Raw genomic sequence first — 22462 nt, 5'->3', positions numbered from 1 at the left:
CTCCTACCTCTTTGATCCAGTGGAGGTTCTGGTTCACCCCCCTACCTCTTTGATCCAGTGGAGGTTCTGGTTCACCCCCCTACCTCTTTGATCCAGTGGAGGTTCTGGTTCACCCCCTACCTCTTTGATCCAGTGGAGGTTCTGGTTCACCCTTTACCTCTTTGATCCAGTGGCGGTACTGATTCACTCCAAAGGTCTTCTTCAGGTACAGACCATAGATGTAGCCAGAGATCCCCTTCAGCACCCACTCATCAGCCCTACAGAACACAGACCAGACAACAGGTAAGGAGACCCCTCCAGGCGACCGGCAAGGAGACCCCTCCAGGCGACCGGCAAGGAGACCCCTCCAGGCGACCGGCAAGGAGACCCCTCCAGGCGACCGGCAAGGAGACCCCTCCAGGCGACCGGCAAGGAGACCCCTCCAGGCGACCGGCAAGGAGACCCCTCCAGGCGACCGGCAAGGAGACCCCTCCAGGCGACCGGCAAGGAGACCCCGCCAGGCGACCGGTAAGGAGACCCCTCCAGGCGACCGGCAAGGAGACCCCTCCAGGCGACCGGCAAGGAGACCCCTCCAGGCGACCGGCAAGGAGACCCCTCCAGGCGACCGGCAAGGAGACCCCTCCAGGCGACCGGCAAGGAGACCCCTCCAGGCGACCGGCAAGGAGACCCCTCCAGGCGACCGGCAAGGAGACCCCGCCAGGCGACCGGTAAGGAGACCCCTCCAGGCGACCGGCCAGACAGGCGAGGCGACCGGCCGGAACAACGTCATTTTAACCAGTTTGGCAGACGTTTACTAACTTACCTTTTATTGCATAAAAAAAGAGAAACAATATACTTTATTCAACCATGGTGGTTTTTAACTCAGACTAATTTAATGAATACTGGCCGTAGCTTCATGTAATGAGATGAAATCCTGTGAAAATGTGTAACACACAGAAAGTGCTAAACCTCTCTTTACAAGCTGGATACGAGCTCAGTTTCAGAAAACAAGCTGACTTCAATTACAGGCTTGAAAAGAAATGAAACCACAAGATTAATTGCAAGCAGGTGACTGGGTCTCCGTATCAAAAAGAGAAAGGCCTATTTGATTTCTCTGTGGTCTTACACAACTGTGGCTTTTTAATACAAGACACATAAATAAGACTAAGTGGAGCTTCCACATCTGACTTAGTTTTAAACACTTAATAAGACAGGGGGTCCATTGTTTGCAGGGATCCTTTGAAGCCGTCGTGAAACCTCAGCCTCCACAACTGACAGCAGTCGCACTTTTGCCAAGAGTCCCACCCCCCCTCGGCTGTAGACACGTTGCCAAACACAAACACAGATTCATCATACTGGGACACTCTCAGCTATGCCAAAGCTTTGCTCAATTCCTGCCTGGTACTGAATACAATGATGAAATATAATTTCAGTAACCTCTCTGTACTTGACTTCTAGAAATCTGGATAGGAACCCACGGTTACCACGCTATTCTTAGGAAACAACAATTCCAAATAACACCGACGAGCTCCTTGGCCACCGACGAGCTCCTTGGCCACCGACGAGCTCCTAGGTTGAACCAGGAGTGCTTCTTACGTTTGATGTGTGTGTGTGTGTGTGTGTGTGTGTGTGTGTGTGTGTGTGTGTGTGTGTGTGTGTGTGTGTGTGTGTGTGTGTGTGTGTGTGAGAGAATGTGTGTGTGTGAGAATGTGTGTGTGTGAGAATGTGTGTGTGTGAGAATGTGTGTGTGAGAATGTGTGTGTGTGAGAATGTGTGTGTGTGTGTGTGTGTGAGAATGTGTGTGTGTCTGTGTGTGAGAGTGTGTGTGTGTGAGAGTGTGTGTGTGTGAGAATGTGTGTGTGTGAGAATGTGTGTGTGTGTGTGTGTGTGAGAATGTGTGTGTGTGTGTGTGTGTGTGTGTGTGTGTGTGTGTGTGTGTGTGTGTGTGTGTGTGTGTGTGTGTGTGTGTGTGTGTGTGTGTGTGTGTGTGTGTGTGTGTGTGTGTGTGTGTGTGTGAGTGGTCTCTGTAGGCTGCTCCACCACTCCACTATAATCCGTCTGGTATTACTCAGTACCTGTAGGCTGCTCCACCACCATAACCAGTCTGGTATTACTCAGTACCTGTAGGCTGCTCCACCACTATAACCCGTCTGGTATTACTCAGTACCTGTAGGCTGCTCCACCACTATAACCTGTCTGGTATTACTCAGTACCTGTAGGCTGCTCCACCACTATAACCCATCTGGTATTACTCAGTACCTGTAGGCTGCTCCACCACTATAACCTGTCTGGTATTACTCAGTACCTGTAGGCTGCTCCACCACTATAACCCGTCTGGTATTACTCAGTACCTGTAGGCTGCACCATCACTAAAATCCGTCTGGTATTACTCAGTACCTGTAGGCTGCTCCACCACTATAATCCATCTGGTATTACTCCGTACCTGTAGGCTGCTCCACCACTATAACCCGTCTGGTATTACTCAGTACCTGTAGGCTGCACCATCACTAAAATCCGTCTGGTATTACTCAGTACCTGTAGGCTGCTCCACCACTATAATCCATCTGGTATTACTCAGTACCTGTAGGCTGCTCCACCACTATAACCCGTCTGGTATTACTCAGTACCTGTAGGCTCCACCACTATAACCTGTCTGGTATTACTCAGTAGCTGTAGGCTGCTCCACCACTATAACCCGTCTGGTATTACTCAGTACCTGTAGGCTGCTCCACTATTACCCGTCTGGTATTACTCAGTACCTGTAGGCTGCTCCACCACTATAATCCGTCTGGTATTACTCAGTACCTGTAGGCTGCTCCACCACTATAACCCGTCTGGTATTACTCAGTACCTGTAGGCTGCTCCACCACTATAACCCGTCTGGTATTACTCAGGACGTTACTCACCAGGACATCCTGGAGATGAAGCAGCCAAAGAACTGCTGGGCCAGAGCCTGAGCTAAACACTGTCTGGTCAGGGGGGTCTGGTCTATGATCAGGGCACTGTGGAGCAGATTAGTACTGAGCGGAGAGAGGAAGAGAGACAGGGGACGGGGGCAAGAGAGAGAGAGGGGGGCAAGAGAGAGAGAGAAGGGAGAGCGAGCGGGGTGAGAGGGAGAGAGCGGGGGGAGAGGGGTAAGGGAGAAGAAAAACCATGTTCAGTTTGACTTGTGCCAAAACAAGTCAGCATTATGAAAAGTGAAAGCGAGAAATGAATGGATGAGGAGAGCTGTTCTTTGTCCCCAGAGGGAAACTGCAAAAGCACCTGAGGTGCAGGGTCTTAACAGAGTAAATATTGACGTAATAGTTCTAAATCAAACTATTTTCAGTGACAAACTTGTGGAAAATGTCAGACGTTAAAACAAACAGTGAGAAGTTTCCACAATACGATGTAAATATCCAAACGTTGCGAAACATCGTTCTAAAGTACAAATGTGTTGTTGATGGAGAGTAAAGCCACATAAAGAACTGTATCGGGACTAGAGACTGTAGCCACCTGAAGATGCTCATGGACGCGTAGGAAGACACCTGGACGTAGGCCTCGTCCACAAACACAGTCTTGAAGCAGGAGTAAGGATATCGACAGGTCAGGATCTCCTCGTAGAACTCAAAGATCTCATGCAGGTAGGACATGGAGTGTTTCAACAGGGGCAGGAGCTGGGGCAAACAGAAGTGGGTCACCTGGGAAAAGGAAACGTATCTTTAAAAGGTGTCAACACAGCAACATTACAGAAGTTCCCTCTGGGGGGGGGGGGTACACTTATTCTGTTTCTGTTGTATTCTATTCTATCAAAACGTATGTTTGAAGAGAACCATCTTGGACAATATGTCAGCATAGCACGCCGGGTTCCTAGACTGATTCACACATCCTTGAAGCTTCTTCAAACAACAGAGTATAATGAGTCATTCTCCACCTAGTGGTCGTAGGTGGAAAGAAAATCTGCTTAAAATATACACCGAGTGGTCAAAACATTAGGAACACCTGCTATTTCCATGACATAGCCTGACCAGGTGAATACAGGTGAAAGATATGATCCCTTACTGATGTCACTTTGTTAAATTCACTTCAATCCGTGTAGATGAAGGGCAGGAGACAGGTTAAAGAAGGATTTTTAAGCCTTGAGACAAGGATTGTGTATGTGTGTCATGCAGAGGGGGAATGGGCAAGACAAAAGATTAAAGTGCCTTTGAACAGGGTATGGTAGTAGGTGCCAGGCGCACCGATTTATGTCAGGAACTGCAATGCTGCTGGGTTTTTCCACACGCACAACAGTTTCCCGTGTGGATCAAGAAGAACGGTCCACCACCCAAAGGACATCCAGCCAACTGGACACAACTGTGGGAAGCATTGGAGTCAACATGGGCCAGCATCCCTGTGGAACACTTTCCGACACCTTGTAGAGTAGATGCCCCGACGAAGGTGTTCCTAATGTTTTGTACACTCAGTGTATATGTCAACATATTTTACCCTCCATGGTTGCCTACCTCTATTCTCTACTAGCTTCTACTAAATCCATTCTCCTTTCACAACACCCCACTGGCTTCTACTAAATCCATTCTCCTTTCACAACACCCTACTGGCTTCTACTAAATACATTCTCCTTTCACAACACCCTACTGGCTTCTACTAAATACATTCTCCTTTCAGAACACTATGGGCTTCTACTAAATACATTGTGGTGGGTAATGCTGGGTTTCTAAGCAATACTTTTCCACAGACACACAGTACCTCATGCATGTAGGGGTCGACCAGGATCTCAAAGGGCCCGACAGACAGTGAGATGTTGGAAGCGGCGGTGGGGATGGGGAGGACGTAGTGGAAGGTCTTCTTCCTCATGTCATGGGTGTAGACCGTCTCTACCAAGTCCCCACAGGACACAGCCACCATAGAGGCATCCACTGTGAACTCCAGCTTCCAGGTGCACAGCTCAGAGTACGAGTCCACACAGGGGAACCAGAACCTGGGAGAGGAAGACCGGTGGACAAGAGTGTAGCTAGTCAAGGAGCAAGGAAGGATGAGGCTTGTGACAACATATCTGATAGTATTACATGGAGGAGATGAGAGAGAATGACAGAGAGACAGAGAACAGAGAGATAGAGAATGACAGAGAGCGAGGAGAGAGATAGAGAATGACAGAGAGAGAGATAGAGAATGACAGAGAGAAAGAGTGGAGAGAGAGAGAATGACAGAGAACAGGGAGAGAGAGAGATAGAGAGAATGACAGAGAAAAAGAGGACAGTGGAGAGAGAGAATGACAGAGAACAGGGAGAGAGAGAGAGAGAATGACAGAAAGAGGAGAGTGGAGAGAGAGAGAATGACAGAGAACAGGGAGAGAGAGAGAGATAGAGAGAGAATGACAGAGAAAAAGAGGACAGTGGAGAGAGAGAATGACAGAGAACAGAGAGAGAGAGAGAGAGAGAATGACAGAGAGAAAGAGAAGATAGAGGAGAAAGAGAGACACTAGACCAGCGTAGACAGCACAGAGAATAAAAGTCTGAATATGACATCCATCAACGTCTCCCTCCCCACCTTGTGGAGTTCTGGTATCCGAAGGAGAAGACGTGTGCTCCTCTCTCAGCCATGCTCCCCTCTACGTCAGGCACCACAAAGTGAAGGCCTCCTTTAGGCTGGTCCAGAGAGAACTCGATGTACACCTTCAGCACATTCATCTCTGAAGACATACAAACAGTCAATTATCTACAGGGCACTAAGTTCAATTGTACATAAACAATACTTTAAAGCTTCTGATGCTATGCATTAAGCTAAGAGCATTGCAGGACATTAGCCTGGGTCCAGGTGTATTGGTACTATATAAACAGATCTAGGACCAACCAGGCTATCAGAATACACCTTGAACCTTTATATTCAAACTACAGAGCCAAGACTCAGATGAGTCAGATGCAACGGAGGTCAGTCATTCACCAAAGGTCATAATATAGATGAACCCAATTCAGAGACAACATTTCACTGGAACAAGACGAGGCTCTGTATTACCGTCTCCCTGCTTCCACAGCTCCGAGGGGACTTTGATGACCAGCTCGCCGTGTCCAGCATCTGGGTCCACGGCACTGACTGCTGCTGTGTAGGCACTGGAGAAATAGTTCAGGTTCCTCCTGCAAGGGAAAGGGCAGAGAGAGGAAGAGGGGAGGACTTACTGCAAGTCAGTGTTATGAAAGTAGCTGTGTAATACAGGGGTGACTCAAGTCTTCTCCTTTATTCCTCCTGTCCTCCTCCCTCCACTTTACATACATTTATGTAATTTAGCAGGCACTCTTGTCCAGAGCAACTTAGTGTGCCTTCCACTAAGGTCGATAAAACAACCACATATCACAGTCATTGTTTCTTGTGAAAACATCAGAAAGAAGAACATTGGAGGATGAGATGTTCTGTTGTTTTCTGTTTCCTTCATGGAGAGTTATGAATACTAGACTATGTGTGTATGAGGACAATACTTACTGCTTGGACTCGTGGTGGCAGACCTCTAGAGTAGGGTCATTGTAAATGAATGGTGCTTCCAGGTCGTTGACTCGGACCCTGTAGATCCTGCACTGCTTGCTGTTGAGTTTGATCCGGTTCAGGTTGACCACAGTTGGGAAGATGGTCAGCTCCACAAAGCCCTGTCAAATAGAGGGGTGTGTCAGTTGACAAGGATGAGAAACTAGACCGGTTCTACAGATACAACAGGGATATAGTCTACAGCTAGGTTCTACAGATACAACAGGGATATAGCCTACAGCTAGGTTCTACAGATACAACAGGGATATAGTCTACAGCTAGGTTCTACAGATACAACAGGGATATAGTCTACAGCTAGGTTCTACAGATACAACAGGGATATAGTCTACAGCTAGGTTCTACAGATACAACAGGGATATAGTCTACAGCTAGGTTCTACAGATACAACATGGATATAGTCTACAGCTAGGTTCTACAGATACAACAACAGGGGTATAGTCTACAGCTAGGTTCTACAGATACAACATGGATATAGTCTACAGCTAGGTTCTACAGATACAACAACAGGGGTATAGTCTACAGCTAGGTTCTACAGATACAACAACAGGGATATAGTCTACAGCTAGGTTCTACAGATACAACAGGGATATAGTCTACAGCTAGGTTCTACAGATACAACAGGGATATAGTCTACAGCTAGGTTCTACAGATACAACAGGGATATAGTCTACAGCTAGGTTCTACAGATACAACAGGGATATAGTCTACAGCTAGGTTCTACAGATACAACAGGGATATAGTCTACAGCTAGGTTCTACAGATACAACAGGGATATAGTCTACAGCTAGGTTCTACAGATACAACAGGGATATAGTCTACAGCTAGGTTCTACAGATACAACAGGGATATAGTCTACAGCTAGGTTCTACAGATACAACAGGGATATAGCCTACAGCTAGGTTCTACAGATACAACAACAGGGATATAGTCTACAGCTAGGTTCTACAGATACAACAGGGATATAGCCTACAGCTAGGTTCTACCGATACAACAGGGATATAGCCTACAGCTAGGTTCTACCGATACAACATGGATATAGCCTACAGCTAGGTTCTACAGATACAACAGGGATATAGTCTACAGCTAGCTTCTACAGATACAACAGGGATATAGTCTACAGCTAGGTTCTACAGATACAACAGGGATATAGTCTACAGCTAGGTTCTACAGATACAACAACCGGGATTTAGCCTAAGTGATGGTGATGAAAAACAGCATTTTATTGCGGGTACTTGGGGGAACTATAGCTAACGAATATATTTACTACGATATAACGTCACTTACAATCACAGACTTTCTTTGGAAGTTGATGTTGTTGATGCAGACAACCTGGTGAGTCGTGTAGGAATAAACATGACATATAACAGGTTAACACATTGAGGAAGAACGTCGCTACAGTATTGTATAATGTGCCAAGTAATAACTTAAGGACAAACGTGTGTGCACAGCTAACTAAGCCAAAGGTAATAGAAAATACTTATAATTTAAAAGGCCGCGGGCTCTCAAATCCCTTGTCCTTCTTCCGGTTCATCTTGATTTCATGCATTGATACGGTATATGAATTTGATCATGTTCGTTAACTACGGGTTTGACGCGATGGTCGTGTGGACTGGAAAGTTCTTCCTGTATCCACAAAGAAAGCACCAGTGATGCTCAAGGCTTTCCACGCATTAAATATTGTAAGACAACTGTAATCATTTAAGCGACTATCTTGCTAGCTAGCTATATTTCCAGTCCTAATAAATCCCAAATGTAATGAGTTCATGCGCAGTGAATGTGGCGATTTAGCTAGCTAACGTTAGTCAGTTGGCTAGTGCTAACGTTAGCTAGTTAACAGCCAACGTTAACACAACACTTTCAGCCATTCTTCCCCGCCGGCTGTCTGTGCAATGCTATCATTGTCTCAAACGCATTTTCCAGATATGCACGCTACCAAAGACTATCATTCAGCTTTTCAAGAATCAATTCTGCTTCAAATGAGCATTTTTGTCAATGTTGAGTTCCAAAAACATCCAACAATATCCTCTCCGTCCGACCAACCGCTCAAAGTTCTTCTTCATGTTTTGTGATTTTAAAATGGCGGTTGACAACCAAAAGGTGCATTACCGCCACCAACTGGACTGGAGTGTTAATCCATTACATTTTACTGCTCGAAGTGTTGCGATTGTTGAGCGGTCGTCACTAGCTACCAAATCCACAAAGTCGTAAACCCCGCCCATTTTGACAATATAACTTTTAAATGTATTTTATTTAACCTTTATTTAACCAGGCAAGTCAGTTAAGAACAAATTCTTATTTTCAGTGACGTCCTAGGAACAGTGGGAACACTGCCTTGTTCAGGGGAAGAACGACAGATTTTTACCTTGTCAGCTCGGGAATAGATCTTGCAACCGTTCGGTTACTTGTCCAACGCTCTAACCACGAGGTTACTTGTTTCTAACTTCTTAAAATTAGATTTTAAAACCAACCCTAACCTAAACCACACTGATAACGTATACCTAACCATAACCTTAAATTAAGACCAAACATAAATGTTTTGTTTTCTTGAATATTAACGATATAGCCATTTTACAGATACAAAAAATAAAACATATCTAGCGGGAACGGTTGTGATTCGGTCAGTGCTATCTTGGTTCCCCATTGAATTTGACATTTAAAATGGTTAAGGTCAGGGTTAAGGTTAGGTTAGGACTTTTAGAAACATTTTTGACTTTTTTAACATTAAATAGATTTGGGAATGGGTGGAAAAATGGGCTTTTGGATGTCACATCCAGGCCTGTGCTTAACCTCAAGGATCATATCACCTCTACCTTACCTGACACTCTAGACCCACTTCAATTTGCTTACCGCCCCAATAGATCCACAGACGATGCAATCACCATCACTCTGAACACTGCCCTATCCCATCTGGACAAGAGGAATACCTACGTAAGAATGCTGTTCATTGACTGTAGCTCAGCATTCAACACCATAGTACCCGCCAAGCTCATCATTAAGCTCGGGGCCCTGGGTCTGAACCTCACCCTGTGCGACTGGGTCCTGGACTTCCTGACGGGCCGCCCCCAGGTGGTGAAGGTAGGAAACAACACCTCCACTTCGCTGCTCCTCAACACAGGGGCCCCACGGGGGTGAAGGTAGGAAACAACACCTCCACTTCGCTGCTCCTCAACACAGGGGCCCCACGGGGGTGAAGGTAGGAAACAACACCTCCACTTCGCTGCTCCTCAACACAGGGGCCCCACGGGGGTGAAGGTAGGAAACAACACCTCCACTTCGCTGCTCCTCAACACAGGGGCCCCACGGGGGTGAAGGTAGGAAACAACACCTCCACTTCACTGCTCCTCAACACAGGGGCCCCACGGGGGTGCGTGCTCAACCGCCTCCTGTACTCCCATGACTGCATGGCCATGCACGACTCCAACTCAATCATCAAGTTTGCAGACGACACAACAGTAGTAGGCCTGATTACCAACAATGACAAGACAGCCTACAGGGAGGAGGTGAGGGCCCTCGGAGTGTGGTGCCAGGAAAATAACCTCAAACTCAACGTCAGCAAAACAAAGGAGATGATCGTGGACTTCAGGAAACAGCAGAGGGAGCACCCCCCATCCACATCGTCAGGACCGCAGTGGAGAAGGTGGAAAGCTTCAAGTTCCTTGGTGTACATTTCACTGACAAACTAAAATATTCCACCTACACAGAGTGTGGTGAAGAAGGCGCAACAGCGCCTCTTCAACCCCAGGAGGCTGAAGAAATTTGGCTTGGCAACTAAAACCCTCACAAACTTTTACAGATGCACAATTGAGAGAATCTTGTCGGGCTGTATTAACGCCAGGTACGGCAACTGCACCGCCCGCAACTGCAGGGCTCTCCAGAGGGTGGTATGGTCTGCCCAATGCCTCACCAGGGGCAAACTACCTGCACTCCAGGACACCTACACCACCTGATGTCACAGGAAGGCCAAAAAGATAATCAAGGACAACAACCACCCGAGCCACTGCCTGTTCACCCGTTAACATCCAGAAGGCGAGGTCAGTACAGGTGCGTCAAAGCTGGGATCGAGAGACTGAAAAACAGCTTTTATCTCAAGGTCTTCAGACTGTTAAATAGCCACCACTAGCCCCTTAGAGGCTGCTGGCCTCTAATGGCCAGCAGCCTCTAATATTACATATTGTAGACTTGAAATCACTGGCCACTTTAATAATGGAATACCAGTCACTTTCATGTTTACATATTTTCCATTACTCATCTCATATGTATAAACTGTATTCTATTCAACTGTATTTTAGTCTATGTCACTCCGACATTGCTCACCCAAATATTTATATATTCTTAATTCCATTACTTTAGATTTGTGTGTATTGTGGTGAAATTGTTAGATATTACTGCACTGTTGGAGCTAGAAACACAAGCATTACGCTACACCTGCAATAACATCTGCTAAACATGTGTATGTGACCAATACAATTTGATTTGACAATGTAGTCTTGGACTGACCATATCTTAAGTCCAATTTCAAAGTGTACATTCTGTTTGACACTGGGGGGCGCTCCACTCACTCCTCCAGCACATGGTAGGTGTAGGGATGGACTTGGTAAGGGTCCAATGCCAAGTGTAATCTATGGATGTTCTGATTGGCCGAGAAGTCGGGGGGGAGCCAAGTCTCATCTTTGATTGCTCTGATTGGCCGAGGAGTCATGGGGCGTGTTCTGTTGCTTGTGGACTTTATTAAGTGCCTCTAAGACCAACTCTAATATACAGACCCCTTCACTTTTTCCATATTATGTTACGTCCTTATTCTAAAATGTATTAAATAGTATCCCCCCTCAATCTACACACAATACCCCATAATGACAAAGCAAAAATAGGTTTTTAGAAATGTTTGCTAATTTATTAAAAATGTAAAACTGATCACATTTACATAAGTATTCAGACCCTTTACTCAGTACTTTGTTGAAGCACCTTTGGCAGAGATAACAGCATTGATTCTTCTGTGTAACGCTAGAAGCTTGGCACACCTGTATTTGGGGAGTTTCTCCCATGCTTCTCTGCAGATCCTCTCAAGCTCTGGATGGGGAGCATTGCTGCACAGCTATTTCCAGGTCTCTCCAGAGATGTTCGATCGGGTTCTGGCTGGGCCACTCAAGGACATTCAGAGACTTGTCCAGAAGTCACTCCTGCATTGGAAGGTGAACCGTCGCCCCAGTCGGAGGTCCTGAGCAGGTTTTCATCAAGGATCTCTCTGTACTTTTCTCCGTTCATCTTTGCCTTGATCCCAGTCCCTGCCGCTGAAAAACATCCCCACAGCATGATGCTGCCACCACCATGATTCACCGTAGGGATGCTGCCACCACCATGCTTCACCGTAGGGATGGTGCCTTGTTTCCTCCAGACGTGATACTTGGCATTCTGGCCAAAGTTCAGTCTTGGTTTCATCAGACCAGAGAATGTTGTTTCTCATGGTCTGATAGTTTGCCTTTTGGCAAACTCCAAGCGGGCTGTCATGTGCCTTTTATTGAGGAGTGGCTTCCGTCTGGCAACTCTACCATAAAGGGCTGATTGGTGGAGTGCTGCAGAGATGGTTGTTCTTCTAAAAGTTTCTCCCATCTCTACAGATTAACCTTAGAGCTCAGTCAAAGTGACCATCGGGTTCTTGGTCACCTCCGTGACCAAGGCCCTTCTCTCTTGATTGCTCAGTTTGGCCGGGCGGCCAGCTCTAGAAAGAGCCTTTGTGGTTCCAAACGTCTTCCATTTAAGAATGATGGAGGCCACTTTGTTCTTGGAGACCTTCAATGCTGCAGAAAATGTTTGGTACCCTTCCCCAGATCTGTGCCTCAACACAATCCTGTCTCAGCGCTCTAGTGGCAATTTATTCGACCTGATGGCTTAGTTTCTGCTCTGACATGCACTATCAACTGTGGGACCTTATATAGACAGGTGTGTTCCTTTCCAAATCATGTCCAATCAATTGAACTTAGCACAGGTGGACTCCAATCAAGTTGTAAAAACATCGAGGAACAATGGAAACAGGATGCACCTGAGCTCAATTTCAAGTCTCATAGCAAAAGGTCTGAATACTTAAAGGTATCAGTTCTTTTTAATACATTTGATAAATTTTCAACAACTATAAATTAACTTTGTCATTATGAGGTATTGTGTGTAGATAGCTGAGGATTTTTTTATTTATTTAATCCATTTTAAAATATGGTGTAACAAAATGTAAAAAAAAAAAAAAGGGGTCTGAATACTGAACAAAAATATAAACATAACATGTGAAGTGTTGGTCCCATGTTTCATGAGCTGAAATAAAAGATCCCAGAAATGTTCCATATGCACAAAAAGCTTATTTCTCTCAATTGTGCACACATTTGTTTACATCCCTATTAGTGAGCATTTCTCCTTTGCCAAGATAATCCATCCACCTGACAGGTGTGGCATATCAAGATGCTGATTACGCATGATCATTACACAGATGCACCTTGTGCTGGGCACAATAAAAGGCCACTAAAATGTGCAGTTGTCGTCACACAACACAATGCTAGAGACATCTCAAGTTGAGGTAGCGTGCAATTGGCATGCTGACTGCAGGAATGTCCACCTGTGAACTGAATGTTCATTTCACTACCATAAGCTGCCTCCAACGGCATTTTAGAGAATTTGGCAGTACGTCCAACCGGCCTTTTGACCAACCTTCGACCCCCGGGCCACTCCCGCACAATTAAAAAAATACATTTAGGAGAAAATCATTTATTGTGCTTTTTGTTTATTTTATCCTAATCTTGTTTCCAACAGTAAAATATTGGGTTGGATAATTTTTGTGTTCTTTTAGAAATTAAAACAAATTTTATTTGAAAGCCTTCTTGTCACTGCCCTTCTGCCTCTGGAGGTCACAAAATTATCAAACTGTGACTGTGGTATTATGAATAAAGCAGAAGATATACAGTATAGGTGGGAGGAAAAACACAAAGTAGGTAATAATTACACAAAAAAAAAAAATTTTATTACAACATTTTAACAAATACAACAATACACTGATTCCAAACAACTTTGCTGGTCAATTAAGATATCCAATCGTCTTCATGTTGCCACTGGCCTTCTTGAATTGAAGACTTTTATTCCGTTTTGCGTGGACAAACGAGCGTATTTGGTCAGAAGAGCTCCAGTCGTTTGCTTTTCTCCACACAAGTCCCTGCATGAAAATAACAACGATTGATCCTCAATACTTTAACACAGAGAGCTTTCCAGATAAAGCAAGAAAGTTGGACCAACACTACCTGGCTGTGTCTGACACCACAAACATCTGGCACACAAGTCTAAATCTCTAAAAGTCATTATTGTACAGTACAGAAACAACGGTCATTCTGATGCTCAGTTTTATTCACTGTATGTAAGGGGTGATGTCCTCCTCGGTCCACTTCTCTCTCATGGTGAAGAGATGGGTGAATCTCTCCAGTGTGTCCTCGGGAAGATCTTCCACTCTCAGCAGAAATATGGTCTCTGGTTTGGAGCTGTGGTCCACAAGGGCTAGACTCTGTATACAAACCCAGAAGCATCTGGATGATCTGGAAATCATGTCTGCCAACAACTATCACGTCTTTAAAAACGTGTAATTACCATATTTCTAAAGCTAAAATAAAGCCTGCTGTAATGCCTAAGACGTAAACATCCATTATGAGATATTTTGCTGTAGAATCTGAGAATAGTCTTGTCCACATGTAAAAAAAAACTGTCGGTTAAAGACATGCTCTGGAATTTTGACTAGTAAGTATTTTTTCAACTTCCCGAGTCGGGCTGGATGTGTCAATGTGTAGTTCATACATGCATAATCTGTGCGCAGAAAAACATCCTAACCTCAATTAGCCACGAAATCCCTAATTTGAAAGCAACTGTTTTCTGGAAGCTATTCCGCACCATTTTCCCTACATTTTCTGGACCAGGTTTAATCTGGAAAACTGGCCCATCCATCTGTGCGCTGCCAGTCTGGCCCCTTTCTCACCTTCAGCTGGTCCAGTCTAGTGCCCATGCCCTCTGGGACACTTTGCTGCCACACCTCCTGAAACTCTGCCAGGTTGAACTTCACTGCGTTCTGCAGCAGCATCTGAGCTGTGGCTCTGCACACCTTGTCCTCGTTCAGCGCAAAGAACACCTCATCTGAAAAATATGACATTTTCGTTTCTGTTTAATATCAATTAAATAGCTGTGAAGAGCCAAAATATTGCATGAGGGATGGGGTAGTTGGCTGTGTGTCACTCTACAGCACACCAAAGCATTAAAAACGTACAGTACTTTCTTACTTACCGTTGTCCGTGTAGCGCCTTCCATAACAGTTCAAGCTGTGCTCTATCATCTCCCTGGGCAGGAGAAGGGGTTTAAATGAGTATTAAACAAATAGATGTATCCCCCCCCCCACATGCATGCACACTTCAATGTTGTCATGACGATTACATGCAACAGAACAGAGCTTCTGCACACTTCGGTTCAATGCACATTTAAAGATATTTGTTGTCCTGAGCCTTTAGTCAAATGTGGCCTTTGACAGAGCTGACAACATGATGACTACTACCTACTAAGTATTACATCAAACTACTCTCCACTTTTCCATTTTATTTAACTAGGCAAGTCAGTTAAGAACAAATTCTTATTTACAATGACGGCCTACACCGACCAAACCCGGTCGACACTGGGCCAATTGTGCGCCGCCCTACGGGACAGCCGTAACGTTGCCTAACTGCACCTACTGAGGCTCCAGACGTCCTAACTCCTCCAGACTGACACGAAGAGGGACTTTACTGAAGGTCCAGGACTCAGAGTCCACCAGCTGAGTGATGTGACCCAGTAGCCTCATCTCATAGTCAAAATCCAACAGCCTCCAGTAGCCTGGAATACACAAGAGGGGAACATGTGAAAAGAGCACAGGACAAACAAACACATCCTCATACATGTGGATACACCAAGGCCAGCGTGTTATTTCATGTATAGGACACAAACCACATAGAGTAGATCACATATCTAAATGGAAAGTGTGAGAAAATAAACATTTGGAAGATTTGAGAATCATTCTTACCGTTGACCTCACAGGCATGAATAGTCTGTAGCTGGGCCTCCAGTTCCTCCTCACTTGCTTGGATTCGTTCAAGCAGGTCTCCCATAGTGTACTGCCAAAAGGAAACGTTTTATCAAGCAGGTCTCCCATAGTGTACTGCCAAAAGGAAACGTTTTATCAAGCAGGTCTCCCATAGTGTACTGCCAAAAGGAAACGTTTTATCAAGCAGGTCTCCCATAGTGTACTGCCAAAAGGAAATGTTTTATCAAGCTGGTATCCCATAGTGTACTGCCAAAAGGAAATGTTTTATCAAGCAGGTCTCCCATAGTGTACTGCCAAAAGGAAACGTTTTATCAAGCTGGTATCCCATAGTGTACTGCCAAAAGGAAATGTTTTATCAAGCAGGTCTCCCATAGTGTACTGCCAAAAGGAAACGTTTTATCTAGCTGGTCTCCCATAGTGTACTGCCAAAAGGAAACGTTTTATCAAGCAGGTCTCCCATAGTGTACTGCCAAAAGGAAACGTTTTATCAAGCAGGTCTCCCATAGTGTACTGCCAAAAGGAAACGTTTTATCTAGCAGGTCTCCCATAGTGTACTGCCAAAAGGAAACGTTTTATCAAGCTGGTATCCCATAGTGTACTGCCAAAAGGAAACGTTTTATCAAGCAGGTCTCCCATAGTGTACTGCCAAAAGGAAACGTTTTATCAAGCAGGTCTCCCATAGTGTACTGCCAAAAGGAAACGTTTTATCTAGCTGGTCTCCCATAGTGTACTGCCAAAAGGAAACGTGTTATCAAGCAGGTCTCCCATAGTGTACTGCCAAAAGGAAACGTTTTATCTAGCTGGTCTCCCATAGTGTACTGCCAAAAGGAAACGTTTTATCAAGCAGGTCTCCCATAGTGTACTGCCAAAAGGAAACGTTTTATCAAGCAGGTCTCCCATAGTGTACTGCCAAAAGGAAACGTTTTATCTAGCAGGTCTCCCATAGTGTACTGCCAAAAGGAAACGTTTTATCTAGCTGGTCTCCCATAGTGTACTGACAAAAATAAACGTTTTATCAAGCAGGTCTCCCATAGTGTACATTTTACATTTGAGTCATTTAGCAGACTCTCTTATCCAGAGCGACTTGCAGTAGTGAGTGCATAAATTGCCATACTTTTTTTGTACTGGTCTCTCGTGGGAATCGAACCCACAACTCTGACGTTGCAAGCTCCATGTTCTACCCACTGAGCCACACGGGTCTACCAAAAAGAAACATTTTTAAAAAACAGAGAACGTTAGCGTAGAGGCAATCAACAATCCATAGGTTCATTTTACTCAGTGTACAATATAGATGATGTTCTAGCGTGTACTAGCCTTTCTTGCACTTGTCTTTTCTTAGCGGCACTAACTTCGCTGATAGTTGCTTTATTGAGGAAAAGTTGTACCGACTATGAATGTGACCGTCCTACCTTAAGATTAATGGACTGTAAGTCTCTCTGGATAAAAGCGTCTGCTAAAATGGCATATAATATATAGTAGAGTTAATAAGTACCTTCCCCTCCGGGACATCCTCCTGCCCACTGACACCTGGCCCCTCGTACGGATTCTCCATCAGAAGTTTCTTCAGCTTCTTTAGTTTGGGATGGCGCTTCCTCAACTCCCAGTAACTGTTAGAAAAACCCCAAATCTGTTGGGAAAAAGGGTCATTTCTTAGTCCTGTATACATTTCAGCATGTTATTTCACACCGCAACATTCTGTAGGTACTGGAGAGCATTATTTGTGTGTAACATTTGGGGAAAGTCGTACAGTATTGAGAACATTGAATGGATGTGGGTCAGGTATTCCCAAACTGGGGTAACGAGCAATGCCGTCAGGGGGTACGCCAAAGAAATAAAGAAAAATCCTTCACATTTACAAACAGTCCATTTATATTTTCCAACGGGGCTATACATTTGGGTGAGGTTTCTCTCGCCTGAGTATCCTCGTTTCACTGCCAAAAATAAACTGAAACCATCTGGTGTTCAGCGAAATAACAACACAATGTCAAATACAGGTAGCCTAGTAAAATAATTAACATCCAATCACATTAACCGTTACTCTCTCGCGGGAAATAATGAACATCCAATCACATTAACCATTACTCTCTCGCGGGAAATAATGAACATCCAATCACATTAACCGTTACTCTCTCACGGGAAACCTTCACTCTTGCGCCGATATTTAGAAACGAAACATGACAACTTGAAAAATAAGCCACAGGAGTTTTTTGAGCGAGAATAAAGACGACTTTCGAGTAGTAAGACATGTATAAAAGCAAGAGATACCATTAATAAGAAGGGGCTAGAAGGGTCTTATATGGTGAGCTACCGAGTGGCTAGGACAGGCAAGCCCCATACTATTGCGGAGGACTGGCTAGGACAGGCAAGCCCCATACTATTGTTGAGGACTTAACTCTTCCTGCTGCCGTGGATTTGGCTGGGACAATGCTGGGGGAAAAGGCCCCAAAAACTATACAGACAATGACTTCATCAAACAACACTGTTTCACGACGCTTCAGTGACACGGCAGGAGATGTTTTGAAACAATTACTGCTTCGCATACGAGCCTGTGAATTCTATGCGTTACAGCTGAATGAGTCAGACGTGGCGGGCCTGACACAGCTCCTGGTATATGTCCGTTACGTTTATGGGGGGGGTCAATTAAGGATGACATCCTCTTCTGCAAACCACTTGAAACCAGGACAACATGAGGATATTTATAAAGTATTGGACAGCTTTGTGACATCAAATGGACTTTTGTGGTCAAGATGTGTTGGTATCTGTACTGATGGTGCAAAAGCCATGACAGGGAGACATAGTGGAGTGGTAACGCCATGACAGGGAGACATAGTGGAGTGGTAACGCCATGACAGGGAGACATAGTGGAGTGGTAACGCCATGACAGGGAGACATAGTGGAGTGGTAACGCGCGTGCAAACAGTTGCTCCCGACGCCACTTGGGTAGAACTGCAGCATCCACTGAGAGGCTCTTGCTGCCAAGGGAATGCCTGACAGCTTGAAAGACGTTTTGGACACTACAGTGAAAATGGTTCACTTTGTTAAAGCAAGGCCCCTGAACTCTTGTGTATTTTCTGCATTATGCAATGATATGGGCAGCAACCATTTAACACTTTTATAACATTCAGAAGTGCTCTGATTATCAAGGGGCATAATATTGACACGTTTCTTTGATTTGAGAGACGAGCTTAAAGTTTTCTTTACTGACCATCATTTTCACTTGTCTGACCGCTTGCATGATGACGTGTTTCTCACACGACTGCCCTATCTGGGTGATGTTTTTTCCTCGCCTGAATGATCTGAATCTAGGATTACAGGGACTCTCCGCAACTATATTCAATGTGGGGGACAAAATTGAGGCTATGATTAAGAAGTTGGAGCTCTTCTTTGTCTGCATTAACAAGGACAACACACAGGTCTTTCCATCATTGTATGATTTTTTGTGTGCAAATTAACTCAAGTTTCCGGACAACGTCAAATATGTGAGCTGGGTGCGCAATTACACAGGTACTTTCCCGAAACGGATGACACAAACAACTGGATTCATTATCCCTTTCATGCCCTGCCTCCAGTCCACTTACCGATATCTGAACAAGAGAGCCTCATAGAAATTGCAACAAGCGGTTCTGTGAATAAATTCTATTTAACCGGAAGCCACAGCCAGATTTCTGGATTGGGCTGCACTCAGAGTATCCTGCCTTGGCAAATCGAGCTGTTAATACAGAGATGCCATTTGCAACCACATACCTATGTGAGTGGATTCTTGGCCCTCACTAGCATGAAAACTAAATACAGGCACAGACTGTGTGTGAAAAATGATTTAAGACTGAAACTCTCTCCAATACAACCCAATATTGCAGAGTTATGTGCATCCTGTCAAGCACACCCTTCTCATTAACCTGTGGTGAGTTATTCACATTTTTTGAAGAACAAATAAGGTTTTATATGTGAACTGGCTAAATAAAGAGCAAAATTATTGATTATTATATTATTATTTGTGCCTTGGTCCTATAAGAGCCATTTGTCACTTCACACGAGCCGGGTTGTGACAAAAACACACTCATTCTTGTTTAATAAATGTATTGTGTAGTGTGTGTTTGGCAGGCTTACAATGACGGCAAAAAACAAAATTTGAGAGTGCGCTGACCCTGGTGCTTAGAGGGGGTACAGCTGGAGGTTGAACGTTTAAAGGGGTACACTGACCCTGGTGCTTAGAGGGGGTACAGCTGGAGGTTGAATGTTTGAAGGGGTACGCTGACCCTGGTGCTTAGAGGGGGTACAGCTGGAGGTTGAATGTTTTAAGGGGTACGCTGACCCTGGTGCTTAGAGGGGGTACAGCTGGAGGTTGAACGTTTGAAGGGGTACGAGACTATAATACGTTTGGGAACCACTAATGTTGGTGAACACAGTGCATTAGAAAAACATTTAATACATCAGAATGAACTCACTGTGTTATAATGTCTATAGCTATTTAGTGTGCGCGTGTAAGCACGGTAACGTAATACATACTGTACAGACATTCAATTCCAGATCAGTGATTTTCAAAATGGCTGTCACACAGGAGACATTCATTGTGTTCAGATAGTTGATAGACTCCTACCTGTGCATGGACCAGCTGAGAACTGGCCTGGTTGTCAGTAGTCAGCTGATCTGGAGTCAGGCAGCCAGGCACTAACAGCAGCAGGTTGGAGGTGTCGGCTATCTTCAGGTCATACGTCTTGTCTTCACTGCACAGGACAGCCCTCTCATCCAGGTCTCCTCTGATAACCAGGCTGCAGTGGAGAACACGGATAAAGGAGAGAGATTGTTAACGTCTTGTCTTCACTGCACAGGACAGCTCTCTCATCCAGGTCTCCTCTGATAACCAGGCTGCAGTGGAGAACACGGATAAAGGAGAGAGATTGTTAACGTCTTGTCTTCACTGCACAGGACAGCTCTCTCATCCAGGTCTCCTCTGATAACCAGGCTGCAGTGGAGAACACGGATAAAGGAGAGAGATTGTTAACGTCTTGTCTTCACTGCACAGGACAGCTCTCTCATCCAGGTCTCCTCTGATAACCAGGCTGCAGTGGAGAACACGGATAAAGGAGAGAGATTGTTAACGTCTTGTCTTCACTGCACAGGACAGCTCTCTCATCCAGGTCTCCTCTGATAATCAGGCTGCAGTGGAGAACACGGATAAAGGAGAGAGATTGTTGACGTGTAGAGAGACTCAACGTTAAAACAGACTGTTTAGTGTTGACGTGTAGAGGAAGTGGCGACAACTGGATGAGTTGTTTTCACCAGGGCTGGACAACCCTCCTCCTATAGAGGTAGTAGGTGGGCAGCCCTTGACCATCACATCACACATAAGAGTCATTGGATGAAAGGGTATTCTGAAGGTTTAAACAAGAGTTTAAACAAGAGACACGACGCTCAGTCTATACATTAACCCGCATCTCTTGCGGTAAGGTTTTTTGGATTTTTTTTTTTTATGTGATATGAAAAGTAGTGGGATTTAGGTTTCTAGGACTGTACTGCAATTGTGAATCGATTCAAGTTTAGTTTGAGTATTTGGCCTTTTTGGCTTCCGGATCCAATTTGCCCTTTAAACAGAACATGTAAAGTCCTTGGACTAAGGAGTAACGGTAGACTCCATAAACCTTTAAATCCATCCCTGTTTCCGTCCAACACACCTGATTCAGTTTATCAAGGTCCTGATGGGGAAGATCAATCATAGAATCAGGTGTGTTGGAGCAAATGCCTGCAGACATCCGGTAAAACGCCAGATGGGTTGCCAACGCACACTACATACACGTAATCTGTGAACCCAGAACAAAATCTCGCGTAAACCAACCCGTCACCTGCGAATGTTTAGGAGACAACACACTGCACATATCTATTTATTTAACTAGCTACGTCTATTAACGTAACTGTGTTTAATCTCTTAACTGTGTATGTATGTTGAATTAGCTACATTGTAACTATGTAGCTACTTTACCTCTTTCCTGCTTCTATGTGTTTACAGAGCGTGTCATCCAGTTCCATCAGGCAGTAGTCTCCGGACGAGACGCTTTCTCCAAAAGTTAAACAGTGAATTGTGTTCTGCAAATCATTCTCTTTTAGTTTGGCGATATGTATGGTAGCCTGCACCTCTTCTAATGTTCTCGACATTTGGTTCTAATATATGCGCTAACTATAAATGTAATGAGAAATAATCTATTTTGTAGTGTACTCCAACCAAATATGATTCTCGCTAGATTAATTTTCCCGCAATATATACCGGAAGTACGAAGGCATATTTGATTGACAGCGACATAGGCCAATGAAAGTCTCGATTACGTCACGTTGTCCCTCCTACAGTACAGTCGATTTATGTCCCCGCAGCACGCTGAGTTCACCCTACATGGGTGCACGGTGCTAAAATCTACCACTGGAAATGATCAGCTGGAACCCAACCTTCATCTACGGTCACTGAACCTAACCATAGCGCCCGGGGCGATGCGCTTGATTTAGCTCGCTTAGCACACCGAGTGAGTGCAGTTTGTTGGTTAGAGACTAGTCCACGTATCCGAGTCTGTAACATTTGCATATATCGCGCCTTCTTGGTTTACTTCCACAGTGCCCACTTGTCTTGAGCGTTGCCAATTTAGCAACTTTGTCGCTATATTAAGCGAGTTTTCAGACCCCTCCAGCGACTTTTATTGGTAAAAGATTTTAGCGACAAATTCAGATTTTCTTTTTCAGGCTGCCTTTGGGGTTTTGACTTAGAGGGTTTCTATGATTTTGATAGCATTTAGCGACTTTTCCCACTCAATTCTGCCGCAAACAACAGTGGGAGAAGCTGTCTGCAACAGAAATCACATCAACGACGCACGCACATGCTGCGTTCACGTACTAGTTGAA

At 44.8% G+C, this 22462-nt stretch overlaps 3 protein-coding genes across 3 annotated transcripts in view; 1 reads left to right on the top strand and 2 right to left on the bottom strand.

The window, feature by feature from the left end:
• The window catches only part of taf2 (TAF2 RNA polymerase II, TATA box binding protein (TBP)-associated factor), a 48580-nt gene extending 40377 nt beyond the window's left edge, over positions 1-8203 (bottom strand). The window contains exons 1-9 of the mRNA XM_055924566.1: positions 7977-8203; positions 7780-7834; positions 6436-6596; positions 5974-6092; positions 5509-5650; positions 4708-4939; positions 3475-3659; positions 2886-2999; positions 158-257 (exon numbers count right to left, since the gene is read on the bottom strand). Of these exons, the coding sequence (XP_055780541.1) occupies positions 158-257; positions 2886-2999; positions 3475-3659; positions 4708-4939; positions 5509-5650; positions 5974-6092; positions 6436-6596; positions 7780-7834; positions 7977-8041 (1173 nt within the window). The 5' untranslated portion in view covers positions 8042-8203. The remainder of the gene's footprint in view (positions 1-157; positions 258-2885; positions 3000-3474; positions 3660-4707; positions 4940-5508; positions 5651-5973; positions 6093-6435; positions 6597-7779; positions 7835-7976) is intronic.
• Positions 8204-13334: 5131 nt separating this feature from the next.
• LOC129856845 (sister chromatid cohesion protein DCC1-like) lies at positions 13335-21953 on the bottom strand. Its single transcript, XM_055924565.1, has 9 exons — positions 21558-21953; positions 20178-20349; positions 17073-17207; positions 15560-15650; positions 15234-15372; positions 14794-14846; positions 14492-14646; positions 13878-14026; positions 13335-13684 (listed from the first exon to the last, which is right to left on the bottom strand). Exons 1-9 carry the CDS (start codon positions 21728-21730, stop codon positions 13573-13575), a joined length of 1179 nt encoding a protein of 392 aa, XP_055780540.1. The 5' UTR covers positions 21731-21953; the 3' UTR covers positions 13335-13572.
• A 43-nt stretch (positions 21954-21996) lies between these two features.
• LOC129856844 (DEP domain-containing mTOR-interacting protein-like) overlaps positions 21997-22462 on the top strand; it is a 102137-nt gene continuing 101671 nt past the window's right edge. The window contains exon 1 of the mRNA XM_055924564.1: positions 21997-22089. The gene's annotated coding sequence lies outside the window, so the exon portion shown is untranslated. The remainder of the gene's footprint in view (positions 22090-22462) is intronic.

Source organism: Salvelinus fontinalis, chromosome 6 (assembly GCF_029448725.1).
Source record: "Salvelinus fontinalis isolate EN_2023a chromosome 6, ASM2944872v1, whole genome shotgun sequence".
In the NCBI taxonomy this organism is placed as follows: Eukaryota; Metazoa; Chordata; class Actinopteri; order Salmoniformes; family Salmonidae; genus Salvelinus; species Salvelinus fontinalis.
Note: the sequence above shows the minus strand (reverse complement) of the source record. Positions and strands in the feature narration are given on the sequence as shown.

Bases quoted from the DNA above. Each gene is read 5' to 3' on its own strand.
- LOC129856845 (XM_055924565.1), bottom strand. From the start codon at position 21,730: ATGTCGAGAACATTAGAAGAGGTGCAGGCTACCATACATATCGCCAAA. The intron at 20,350-21,557 runs GTAAAGTAGCTA...TCTCCACTGCAG, and splicing joins CACATAGAAGCAGGAAAGAG to CCTGGTTATCAGAGGAGACC. The intron at 17,208-20,177 runs GTAGGAGTCTAT...TTTTCCCAACAG, and splicing joins CTCAGCTGGTCCATGCACAG to ATTTGGGGTTTTTCTAACAG.